Source organism: Cucurbita maxima, unplaced genomic scaffold, assembly GCF_002738345.1.
Source record: "Cucurbita maxima cultivar Rimu unplaced genomic scaffold, Cmax_1.0 Cma_Scf00102, whole genome shotgun sequence".
NCBI classification, from domain to species: Eukaryota; Viridiplantae; Streptophyta; class Magnoliopsida; order Cucurbitales; family Cucurbitaceae; genus Cucurbita; species Cucurbita maxima.
Window position 1 is genome coordinate 151,357 of NW_019272118.1, and position 11,144 is coordinate 162,500.

The 11,144-nt window shown below is 34.5% G+C and overlaps 1 protein-coding gene across 1 annotated transcript; it reads left to right on the forward strand.

Moving 5' to 3' along the window:
• Positions 1-3,793: 3,793 nt before the first annotated feature.
• On the forward strand, positions 3,794-7,210 carry LOC111473053. The gene is made up of 5 exons (XM_023118614.1): positions 3,794-4,957; positions 5,618-5,760; positions 6,067-6,251; positions 6,412-6,682; positions 6,736-7,210. Exons 1-5 carry the CDS (start codon positions 3,794-3,796, stop codon positions 7,208-7,210), a joined length of 2,238 nt encoding a protein of 745 aa, XP_022974382.1.
• Positions 7,211-11,144: the final 3,934 nt, after the last annotated feature.

Below are 11,144 nucleotides of genomic sequence, written 5' to 3' on the forward strand. Positions count from 1 at the left end.
TTTTTTATTTAAAAAAAAAAAAATTAAACGTGAAAAGGGAGAAAGAAGGAATAAGAAAAAAGAAAACCCTTAATTTGAAAGCTTATCAAATACTCTTTGACCGATGTAAAGAAAGCTTGAGAATAATTTATTCTCACGTCTCTCTTTGACACTTGTTGGATATATATTCGTCCTTTACATGTCGTATCATAATCATATCATATCGTAAACACTTTGTGGTTATATCCTTCCCTAACTTATCATAGCCTTAACGTCCTTAGACATATCACAGTTGTGTCGTTACCTGAACGTACCTTAGTCATAACGTTACAGGAACGTATCCTAACGCTTTCGTTCTATCAATCTATCATAATCCTATCCTTTTCTATCCATAACCTAATCGTATTGTTTTATGAATCCTTCGTGACCATATCGTTTTTATCAATTTGTCATACCCATAGCACTTCGATATGTAACCAAACCATAACGTTTCATGAACATGTCTTACTCCTATCGTTACATTACGTTTAGTGCATCCTTCTTCTTTTTTTTTTTTTTTTTTTTTTTTTNTTTGCTATTGATGGACGTATCTTTCTAAAACACACTAAATAAAACTAAATAATTGGTTAAAGGAGGATATCAGATATAACTTACATTTAAATCTCTTTCCATATGAGAATAACTTATTCTCATGTCCATCTTTGTAACCATGTACTAAATTAAGGATTTTATTTCTTTTTGGTCAAAACCATCCTTAAAGGACAAAATTGAAGTTGTAGTTAGTCAATTATAATATTTGACGTGCTAGTTTTCAAACTACTTTAAATGGGTGTAAAGAAAGCATGAGAATAACTTAGTGTCACTAATCTAACACGTGTTGGGCATGTACTGAATACTTGTTAATACAATGGATACATTACAAATTTATAATCCAGCATTTCGTATCAGACACTTGACTTTGAATATATTTTGAGAGTGAAACGTACATTAAGCTTTTTTTTAAGTATACAAATATATAAACTTATTTATATGAATTTATTTCTACTATAAAATTGATAAATTTTTTGAAATTTTTAATTAATGTATCATTGTCACATGGGTGTCCTAGTTTTTTAAAAATGACATGTTACCATATCTATTTACTATCATATTTATGTCTCGTATCTATATCTCAGTATTTTTGTGACTCTGAGATATTTTGCTTTTATAAATAGATATCTTCACCAAAATAAGTTTAATTTATGTTGAGAAGGAGAATAAAAATTGACACTTAAGGACGTCGATACTTTGGGACTTTGATTCCTCTTAGTGAAAAGCTTGCCTCTTGCAATTACTTGGGTAGAGAATGTGTTTCACTTAAAATATACTCAAGAAAAAATAATCAAATAACGAACATATTCGAGAGAGGATAATTATTTTTTTTTTTTAATCTTTGAGAAATAAGAAAGAATAAAAATTATTATTTTTTAATCCCTGTGCCAAAAAAGATGGACGAGTTTGGTTTGAGTGTTCATCGATTGGGTGGATCCATATGCTCCGGGAGGGTGAGATGAGATGTAGCGCAATCTGGTCAGTGCATCTGTGTTGGGTATGTTGTCTGCTAAAGGTTTTAGGAAAGAGGTACAAATTTTCTACATAGGTCATCTGTGGTCACAATCCTTTTAAGGAAGATGCTCCCAAATAATCGGTGAAGAATAGTCTTTAAAGAAGTTTCAGAGAGCAAGAAGAGGCAGAACAGAGAATAGGAGTGAGTCATGCAAGGAAGAAGGAACTAGTAGGTTTAATTTGGGTTCATTTAAACTAAAAAATGAACCAAAATTTTTCAAACGAACTCAAATTTAAGACTCACTAACCCAAATTCCATGTCGTAAAAAAAAAAACCTTCCATGGCCCAACCCTTATTCGTAGTCCGCATTCAACCATTTCTTTTTCAACCTACATGTATGCTCCAAGTCAAACTCACGTAACTAGTCAGAAGATGCAGCCCACAACTGAACGGAAGACAAGTGTCACAATCGCACTCTTGCAGTAGTGAGACAATGATTACGTGACATTTGTTCTAATCTAATGAACAAGTCAACCATGCAAAATTTAGACTGAACAAACAATATCAGTGTATGCTCGAATCACGTTTAGAATAAATATTTTAGAAAACGTGAGCGAGGAAATACGTTAAAAACAATTTCAAATAGAGCAATGTTATAAGCTAAAAGTGAACAAACAACAACTGGTCAAGTTCTCCTATAGTACATTTTAGGACATTTTAATTCTAATGGGTGTATATATGATTTTGAGGACTAATCATACACCCCATATTGGCACAACAATAATAGTAAAGGCCTATCTAAGATGAAAGCAAGTAAAAGGGGATAACTTCGACTAGTCCATAGAATTTTCGCACCAGTCTTTGGTTCTTGTTGCTTTGAACTCAAAGTTGATATGACCTTAACTTATCATAACTCTCTATTTGCTTTGAAATTATTGTGGTCGACCCTTCTCTTCATCCATCTGGATGGTATTTTTACGTGAACATGTGTTGCTTTAGTGGTTTGTTTTTGTCTCCCTTCTTCAGTAGAGGTGTTGGCTTGGTGTCTTTGCCAAGCATTTGAGTGATCACTGATAAGAGTCTTTGCAGGTCAAATAAACCCGACTGTGAACATGTCATTTTGCTATCTGTAGAATTCAACTAGCTCAGGCTGAGCCGCATGACATCTGTTTGTGGCATGCAAAATAAAAATAATCTTGTGATTTATCTCTATTGGTGGGGTTAAACCCAACATCTGAACTTCTTATTATTTTCTTATTTCATTTTTCTCTAAGTTAGGAGTCCCGGGTTTGATTCCCAGCAATGAAATATTATTTTCTTATTTCATTTTATTTTACCATTTCTATCTTAGATTAAAAAGACTTTTATGAACTTGGTACCTTTGTTAGAGTTTTGCTATAGATATTTGGTTCAATTTCAACAACTGGGGTTGAGATGATGCAAATGATTAATGCGATAATCTAGTCGTTTTCGAGGTCTCTCTTGTTGAACGACATCATGGTTGAGATGAGCACCCGAGTGAGTTTGACAAGTTGGGCTATAGAGAACCACATCTCAAGCCAAGTTCATGTGGGCTTAACAAACTTAAAATCCAAGAACACAGCCCCTTAAATGGAAACTGGGATGATAAGGAATTTAAAAGCTTTATTTTTGACGTAGAACAATACTTGAAGGTTACTGGAACTTGCTCATAGGACCTAAGAGCTACGTTGGTCGCAATGCATCTCATGGACGATGCAAAACTATGGTGGCGCTCGAAGGTGAATGGTATAAAAAATGGGTCATGCACCATAAACTCATGGGAAGACTGTTGATGGAATCAATGCAATCGACACTCCTCTAGATGGGTTGCCAATCAAAGACCTAATGTTTGATGTTGACTCTTTTGAAGAAAGAACCACAAGATCGAACAACTCGAAACGTCTCGGTAACTCTAAGAATTTTATCACACACATGAAAGGATGTGTCGAAGAGTTAGACAGTACCCAAAACATCATAGTAAAACTCTTTAGCGATTAGATAAAAGACTCCAAGACAACTACACTATAAATTCATTGTTGTCCAACGATTTTGATATTTGGCTTTCACATAGGAGATTCTGGTTTGATTCACTGAAATGGAATATTACTTTCTTATTTCTTTTTATTTTATAGTTTCATCTTTTGTCACCAATTATATTTAAACTTTACCTAAGTTTGAGAGGAACTTTAATGGTCAAGTTCAATAGTATCTTAGATTAAAAAGACTTAAATGATCTTCATGTGAATAATGCCCCTCAAAACAGCCAAAGAAATCTGGGATTATCTCATGGCCGAATATGAAGGAGATGAGAGGATTCTTGGAATGAAAACCTTGAATTTGATTAGGGATTTCGAGTTGCAGAAGATGGAGTCTAAATCGGTGAAAGAGTACTCTAACAAACTTCTCAGCATTGCCAATAAGGTGAGATTGCTTGGTTCTGTATTAAATGATTCCATGATCGTTGAAAAGCTGCTAGTCATTGTTCCAGAGATGTTTGAAGTCACCATTACTACTCTAGAGAACACCAAAGACTTGTCAAAGATTTCTCTTACAGAGCTCTTGAATGCTTTACAAGCACAAGAGCAAAGAAGGTCTATGAGGCAAGAAGGGGTGATTGAAGGTGCCTTACATGTCAAGCATCAAGACAACAGACGGTATAAAAACAAGAAAATTTTTAAAAACCAATCGACGAATGGAGATCCATCTACCAATTTTCAAAAGACAAAAGGAGGAGATTTCAAAAAATCCTATCCACCTTGCCGCCATTGTGAGAAGAAAGGTCATCCACCATACAAGTGTTGGAGAAGACCTGATGCCTTCTGCTCCAAATGCAATCAACTTGGGCATGAAGCTGTGATCTGCAAATCCCAAGATCAGGTGAAAGAAGTAGATGCACAGGTAGTTGATCAAGAAGAAGAAGAAGATCAATTGTTTATGGTCAATTCTTCCTCAAGCAAAGAATCAAGCGAGAGCTGGTTGATTAACAGTGGGTGCACAAATCACATGACATATAACAAGGAATTTTTTGAGAAATTAAGAGACATCGAAGATAAGAGAGTGAGGATTGGCAATGGTGAACGCTTGGAAGTCAAGGGAAAAGGCACAGTAGCTATAACAAGCTATGAAGATACAAAATTTATTTCAGATGTTTTATTTGTGCCTAAAATTGATCAAAATCCGTTAAGCGTTGGTCAGTTACTTGATAAAGGCTATAAAGTGTTGTTTAAGAATAAACAGTGCTTGATCAAAGATGCTAGTGGCAAAGACTTGTTCAATGTCAAAATGGAAGGAAAAAGCTTTGCTCTAAATCTGACGGCCTTTATATCCAGATTTAGTGCCACTGAGATTTGGCATAAAAGACTTAGACACTTTCATCATCGAGGTTTGCTTCCGATGCCATCAAAGAAGCTGGTAGAAGAACTCCCTAACATTGGTAAGGACATGCCTCCTTGCTGTACTTGTAATTTTAGGAAGCAACATAGGCAACCCTTTCCTAAACAGGCATGGAGAGCCTCGAAAAAACTGCAACTTGTTCATACTGAGCTTTGTGGTCCTCAGCAAACACGATCATTAAATGGTAATCTTTATTACATTCCTTTTATTAATGATCTAACAAGAATGTGTTGGATATTCTTGCTGAAGCAAAAGTCAAAAGTTGCAAGTGTATTTTGGAAATTCAAAGCCAAAGTTGAGAATGAAGGTGCATGCTTGATTTAGATCATAAGATCAGATAATAGCAAGGAATACACTTCATGAACTTTTAACAGGTTTTGTGAAGAGACTGGAATTGGAATTGAACATCAATTGATAACATCATACACTTCTCAACAAAATGGCATCAGTGAAAGGAGGAATAGATTCATAATGGAGATGACGAGATGCATGCTTCATGAGAATAATCTTCCAAAATGTATTTCGAGAAAAGCAGCAAACATTATTATGTGCTTGCAAAATAAAATTTCAACAAAAGCTGTGAAGGACCTGACACCAGTGAAAGTTTGGTATGGTTACAAACATTCTTTAAAGTTCCTTAGAATATTTGGGTGTCTTTGCTTCACTTACATTCCACAGGTCAAGCGTGATAAGCTTGACAAAAAGTCAGAAGTTAGCATCTTTGTTGGCATGTTAGAAGAGTCTGAAGATGAACGACTAAAATTGTCTGAAAATGAACAACAAGATGATTTGGTTGATGATGCACCTGTGGGAGGTACAAGGTTACTGTCTGATATTTATCAAAGGTGTAATGTAGCTATTTGTGAGCCTACAGGGTTCCATGATGCAAAAAAAAGCCAACATTGGATGGCTGCAATGCAGGAGGAGCTTTCGATGATCGAGAAAAATAAAACATGGAAGTTGGTTGATCGACCTCTAAACTGAAAGGTAATTGGAGTAAGAAGGGTATTCAGAACAAAGCTAAATCCTGATGGTTCAGTTAATAAATACAAAGCAAGACTTGTTGTGAAGGGATATGCGCATGTTTTTTGAGTTGACTATTCATAAACATTTGCACCTATTGCTAGGCTTGATATAGTAAGATTGTTGCTTGCTATTGCTGCTCAAAAGAGTTGGAAAGTATTCCAGTTAGATGTTAAATTTGCATTCTTAAATGGAGTCTTGCAAGAAGAAATTTTTGTCGAGCAATCTGAAGGTTTTGTGAGCAGAGGCAATGAAGATAAAGTCTACTTGCTGAGAAGGGCTTTATACGGTCTTAAACAGGCTCCGCGAGCATGATACAGTAAAATTGATGATCATTTGGTTGGTCTTGGCTTTCAGAAAAGTCTCTGAACTCACACTGTATGTCTACAAGCATGAAGGTACAAATACTTTAGTCATTTCTCTTTATGTAGATGACTTAATAATTACAGGAAGCAATCCTAAGCAAATTAACAAGTTCAAACTGGAAATGAAAAAGATCTTCGAAATGATGTCATATTTCCTTGGCATTGAGATCAAGCAAACCCAAGATGAAGTGTTCATTTTTCAAAGAAAGTATGCAAAAGAGATACTTAAAAAATTTCAGAAGGAGGATTGCAAAGCAATGAATACTCCTATGAATCAAAAGGAGAAACTGGTCAAAGATGATGGTTCTGCCAAAGTTATTGAAGTTGAGTTCCGGAGCTTGGTAGGGTGCCTGATGTACTTAAAACAACCAGACCTGATATCGTAAATGCTGTAAGTATTCTCTCCAGATTTATGCATTGTCCCAATGAGACTCACATGAAAGTTGCAAAGAGAGTTATCAGATACATCAAAGGGACCTGGAATTATGGAGTGAAGTTCTTAAAGCACAAGGAAAAGAAACTAATTGGTTTCTCTGATCGTGATTGGGGTGTCTCAATCGATGACATGAAGAGTACATTTGGTTACTGTTTTTGCCTCGGATTAGGCATGTTCTCTTGGTGCTCAAGAAAGCAAGAAACTGTAGCTAAATCCACTGGTGAGGTAGAATTGATAGCTGCAACAGCCGCAGTTAATCAAGCTCTCTGGTTAAGGAAAATTCTCGTGGATCTAAACTTGGAGCAAAAACACAGCACTGAGATACTCGTTGATAACCAAGCTGCTATTGCAATCTCCAATAATTCAGTTGATAACTTGGAGCAAAAACTAAACATTTTAACATCAAGTTATTCTTTGTTCGAGAAGTTCAAAAGAGTGGTGATGTGACTCTTTGCTATTGCAAATCTGAAGATCAAATTGCAGATGTCCTTACCAAACCTCTGTCACTTAGCAAGTTTGAAAATTTCAGAAAAAAACTTGGAGTTTGCATCATCTAAACTAGGAGGAGTGTTAAAGATTAGTGTTTGTTTAGATTGATGTATTTTGTTAAATCTTTTGATAGTTAGGAGTCGATTTGTTTTTTATTTGATTTACTCTTGATTTGATTACATTTTGTTTTGATTTAATCTGTTTACTGCTTTGTTACCAAATTTTCTGATTTCTAGGTAGATTTTCTAGATATCTCTTTGTATTCTCTGTATATATATAGAGCATTCTTGCTCTTCAAATATCAATCTTCTCATCGATCATTCAATAAATCCCTCTTTCACTAACAAAATATCCACAGAAGACAAAGTCAATTTGAGCATTACAAACTTTATGAAATTAAAATAATAAATAAAGTTTTCTAATCATTCATGAAATGATGCTTGCAAACTTCAACAATGCAAATATTTACTTTTCAATCTCCAATGGTCTTGACTCAAACTAATCATCTTGTAACACATGAAATGATGGTTGAACCTAGCCTATCCAATTTTGTAGATGAAGTATGAATGCTTGTTGAATCTTCTTGGCCTTGGGTTGTGTAATAGGTCTAGTTGGAACACCGTAATTCTTATCATCATCCCCCTCTTCAAAAGAATTCGTCCTCGAATCAGAAAAATCATCACCTACATCAAAGGACTCAAGTCAGTAACATTGAAAGTAGAATGTACACCGTGATTCTTATCATCATCCCCCTCTTCAGAATTCGTCCTCAAATAAGAAAAATCATCACCTACATCAAAGGGACACAACTTAGTAACATTGAAAGTAGAATGTATTGACTATTCTACTGAAGATCAATTTTATTGTTCCACGCAATAAAATGAGTCATTTTACTAAATGTCTTACAGTGCATTTATAGTCAATTAAAGAATTAGAAATCCACATTATCTTTAGATCTGTAGAGACACTCCCAATTGAATTGAGCTATCTAGGCTAACATTAAAATGAAAATTCAATGAAAATTCTAGATTAAAATTATTTATGCTAATTCATTGAAATTTTAAAAAGAAATCATCTCTAAATTTAGATAAGATAGTAAGTTATGTTACTTGAATCAGGTGTGGTGAAGGTCGAACGAACACGTGACCTTCAAATCTTCAATATTACGCTCTCCCAACTATGCTATCCCCTATAACATTGAAAATGAAAATTCGAAAATTTTAAAAAGAAATAATCACTAAATTTAGATTAAATAGTCAAGTAATTTTAAAAAGAAATAATCACTAATTTTAGATTGAATATTCACGTTATGAAGCTAGTCAACTTGAATTAGGTGCGGTGAATGTGGATCAAACACGTGACTTTCAGATCTTCACTAACGCTGTCCAAATTGAGCTATCCCCGTTAACATTAAAAATATAAATTCATCGGTAAAGATATTTTCACCACTTCATTGAGATTTTTAAAAGAAATAATCACTAATTTTAGATTGAATAGTCAGGTTATGCAACTTAGTCAACTTGAATCAGGTGTGGTGAACGTGGATCAAACACGTGACCTTGAGATCTTCAGTGACGCTCTCTCAACTAAGCTACCCCCGCTAACATTAAAAATGAAAAACTCATTAGCAAGGTATTTAGCTAATTCATTGATATTTTAAAATGGAATAATCACTAATTTTAAATTAAATAGTCAGAAGTCAAGTTATGTGACTTGAATCAGGTGCGGTGAACGTGGATCTAACACGTGACCTTTAGATTTTCAGTCCGACGCACTCAAAACTGAGTTATCCTTGCTAATATTTGAAAAAAAAAATCATTAAGCAAAGGTATTTTTGCTAACTCATTATATTTTAAAAAGAAATAATCACTAGTTTTAGATTGAATAAAGTTATGCAACTTAATGGACTTATGCAACGTAAACCAAGTGGGGTGAACGTGGATTAAACAGGTAACCTTCAGATATTCAGTCCCAACTGAGCTATCCATGCTAATTCATTATTTATTGAAATTTTAAAAATAAATAATAACTAATTTTTTATTGAATAGTTAGCTTATGCAAATGAAAATAGGTGCGATGAACGTGAAGATTAAACACGTGACCTTCAAATCTTTAGTTTGACACTCTCCCAACTGAGCTATCCCGCTAAGATTAAAAAAAAAACTTCATAATCAATTATTAAACTATAAGGTGCAATGAATGTAGATCGAACACAAGACCTTCCAACTAATCCATCCCAGATAACATAAAAAATGAATAATCACATGTTTTAGATTGAATAGTCAAGTTATGCAACATAGTCAACTTATGCCAGTTGGATAAAAAACGTGACAAATCTTCCACTAATTCATTGAGATTGAGATTTTAATAAGAAATAATTGTGGATCAAACACGTTACCTTTAAATTGGATCGAACACGTGACCTTCAAATCTTTAGTTTAACGCTATCCCAATTGAGCTATCCCCACAATCATTAAGGTTGAGATTTTAAAAAGAAATAATCGCTAATGCAGTGAACGATGCAACATGAACCAAGTGCGATGAACGTGGAATCGCTCTCCCAACCGAGCTATCCTCACTAATACTAAAATTTAAAATTCATAAGTAAAGGTATTTCCATTTATTCATTATATTTTAAACATAAATAATCACTAATATTAGAGTCAAATTATGCAATGTGAACCAAGTGCTGTGAAATTGGATCAAACACGTGACCTTTAGATCTTTCTCTAACGCAGCAGTCCAGAAGATTAAAGCTAGGATACAAACCGCACAAAGCCGAGAGAAAAGCTATGCAGACCTAAGGCGCAAGGACATGGAATTGTAGGTAGTTCCTAAAGGTAGCACCCCATGAGAGGGATGCTCAGGTAGGGTAAAAAGGGGAAGCTAAGCCCTAGGTTTATCTGTTTCTTTGAGATATTAGAAAGGATTGGATCTATGGCTTATAGAATGGGACAATGCCAAAATTTGTCTGCAGTACATAATATCTTTCATGTATCCATGCTACGGAAGTATACCCTAGATCCTTCACACGTACTGGCTTATGAAACTCTCTTCTTGAGAGATGACCTAACGTATAAAGAAGACCCGATTCAAATAATAGACAAGAAAGTCAAAAGATTGAGAAACAATGAAATCGTTCTTGTTAAGGTCCTATGGAAGAATCATAGAGTACAAGAAGCCACTTAGGAAACAGAAGGCAAATAAGAACCTTGTACCCTGACCTATTTTAGAATAAGCACTTTCGATGACCGAAAGTTTTCAAAGGAGAGGAGAATTTGCAACGCTCAAGGTCTCCAATAAGAGACAGTGTATAATCCCTATTAGGCTGTATCTAATAGCAAAGAACAAGTAAAATTGAAAAAACATTGAGAAAATGGTACTTTTTCTATTTTTTATAAACTTCCAGAATCATTAAATTTTTTATAGAATAATAATTACAAGGTGCTTAAAAAAGGAAGGCTCCATCGGAGAAGACTTTTCTGGCAGAAGATTCAGAAAAATCGAGAATGAAATTATAGAAATTCTAGATGTTTCAATGATAGTTGAAAATCCATCTATAAATTATGAATTAGGGTAGACTATTAGGGGCAAGAAGTAAACTTAATCGAGTACCCAATCGAGAGATACAAGTTTTTTGTTTTGGGGTATCGTGTTCATGGGTTTACCTTGAATTCAAGAACTATAGTCCACTATTCATTTCCAAACTTTTTCCTGCACCTTCTAAATAAGTTTACCCATAAGTTTTGTGAAGGAAAGAGGTCCTCAAAGTGCTAGTAGGTTTACACACGAATTAGTCCATGTTAAGTTACCCTCTAATGTTTTCCTAAGCTAAAACCTCAACTCCTAAAGTCTAACCCATGACATTACGTATAAACCTAGGTTCATCAAT